The sequence below is a fragment of the Pteropus vampyrus genome, unplaced genomic scaffold (assembly GCF_000151845.1).
Source record: "Pteropus vampyrus isolate Shadow unplaced genomic scaffold, Pvam_2.0 Scaffold50, whole genome shotgun sequence".
NCBI lineage: Eukaryota > Metazoa > Chordata > Mammalia > Chiroptera > Pteropodidae > Pteropus > Pteropus vampyrus.
This window is the reverse complement of record NW_011888831.1, coordinates 7,719,885-7,721,836: the sequence shown is the minus strand read 5'-3', so window position 1 is coordinate 7,721,836 and position 1,952 is coordinate 7,719,885. Positions and strand designations below refer to the sequence as shown.

Here is a 1,952-nt window from a genome sequence, read left to right as displayed (position 1 = left end):
CCCTTCCACTCTGCCCCAGTGATCTCTGATACAGGGAAGCCATGCAGCTCTAAGTTTAGAGACCTGGGATCGGGGTCCCTGCTGTATAGCTGTGTGAGCTCAGGAAAGTCACCTAACCTCTCTGAGCTGGTTTCCGTGCCTACTAAGAATCCTGGACCTACCTCTCTCCCAGGGATGGTTGCAAGAATCCAGTGAAGTAATGCTATGGATGAGTTACAAACTGCTTCTCAAATACTGTTGCTATTCATTCCACTGTTACTGTGATATACTATGCTTTTAAAAATCTGTTCCTACAAAAATGTGAGTTCTTTCTGCCCTTAGGCCTTATCATCCTATGGACTAGCTTTGGCCTTTTTGTCTGGAGGATACTGCCCACTCAGCCCCCATCCTTCCCTCCGATCTATCTTTTGTGTTTTATTTTTAATTTTTAAATTTTGATCCAGTGTGGATTGAAATACATTTATGCATTCAAGAGGTACAAAAGGGTATATATACAGAAAAGCCCTTTCCTGCTCTTGTTCCCAGTCCCCCAGGCCCCCCTGTAGGCAGATCTTGGCAGTTCCTTGTGTGTCTTTATAGAGATATTTTTATACAAGCAAATACATCTGTAGATTCTTCCACCTCCTTTTTTATTTTCACACAAGTACTGTATACTGTTCTAGACTTTGTTTTCTTTCTTAAGTCTGCATAATTGATACAGAGCTAAGGGCACAAATGAATTTTTATGTATGTCTGCACCCACGTACACCACCCAGGTGAAGATTCGGAGTCCTCCAGCCCCCGGAGAGCTATCTTTGGCCCTTCGCAGCCACTAGTGCTGCCACTCAGAGATTACTCTTCACTTCTGTCATCCTAGATGAGTTTCTTGTACTCGAACTTCATATAAATGGAATCGTACAGTATTGTACCTTTTTCACTGACAGCGTAATTTGGACATCATTCCATATTTGCACAAAAAGAGCGTCCTTATTATATTTCCCGGCTGCCTGGCGCTCTGTTGCATGGATGGACCATGCTTTCTGTAGTTTGTCCCTGATACACCTAAACATCGTGGGTCCTTTCCAGCCTTTCACTTCTACCAACGTGCTGCGGGGTGCATATAACCTTGTCCGTATATCAGTTGACACCCGTGGGAGTATCTGTTGGATAAATTCCTAAGATGGGAATTGCTGGATCAGAGGGTCTGCACCCTTATAATTTTGGTTGCTATTGCCAAATTGCCTGCGGCTGGTATCAGTGACCACACCAACTTTGGAATTTTGACAATGATGATTTTGTGGCTGGAGAAATCGGAATGTGGTGGGGATAAAAGGGGTCAGTGGCCCCTGGGTGTTCCCTGCCCACCCAGGGAGAGGGTGCCTGGGGCTCTCACTGCCCCAAGCCTCTTATACCTCTTATACCAGGCTTAGTTAGAACCAAGCCTTTTGGATTCTCTGGGGCTGTGTGGTGACCCTCCTCCATCCAAGTCCTGGTCTCCCAGCCCACGTGGAAATGTTTGTGTGTCCACCCCCTGCAGGTTCTCCACCAAGTCCTGGCTGTCACAGGTCTGCCACGTGTGCCAGAAAAGCATGATGTTTGGAGTGAAGTGCAAACATTGCAGGTGATGAGCAGACAGTGGTACGGGTGGGAGAGGGGAGCAAACTCCATACTTTTAGTTTAGTAACAGTCCTACTACTTGATTCTCGGCCTTAGGTCAAGTCAGAGTTCAGAGGGTTCCCCTAAACCTACTATTTGTAATCCCATTCAGCACACCAAGGAGTGATCAGCCCTCTCTAGGGAGACTAAGGAAGTAATAAGCAAGGCACTCCCAGAAGGAGGGAATATTTGAGTTGGGCTTCGAAGGATGAATCGAAGTTTGCCAGGTGGACCAAGGAGGAAAGTGAAGCATGTTAACAAAAGCAGAGAGGAATGGGGAAACTATTCCGGAAACTATAAGGAGTTCTGAAGTTAGC

The 1,952-nt window shown here is 46.2% G+C and overlaps 1 protein-coding gene across 1 annotated transcript in view; it reads left to right on the top strand.

Moving 5' to 3' along the window:
* KSR1 (kinase suppressor of ras 1) overlaps positions 1-1,952 on the top strand; it is a 148,495-nt gene that overhangs the window by 118,213 nt on the left and 28,330 nt on the right. The window contains exon 7 of the mRNA XM_023530375.1: positions 1,517-1,601. Within this exon, the coding sequence (XP_023386143.1) occupies positions 1,517-1,601 (85 nt within the window). The remainder of the gene's footprint in view (positions 1-1,516; positions 1,602-1,952) is intronic.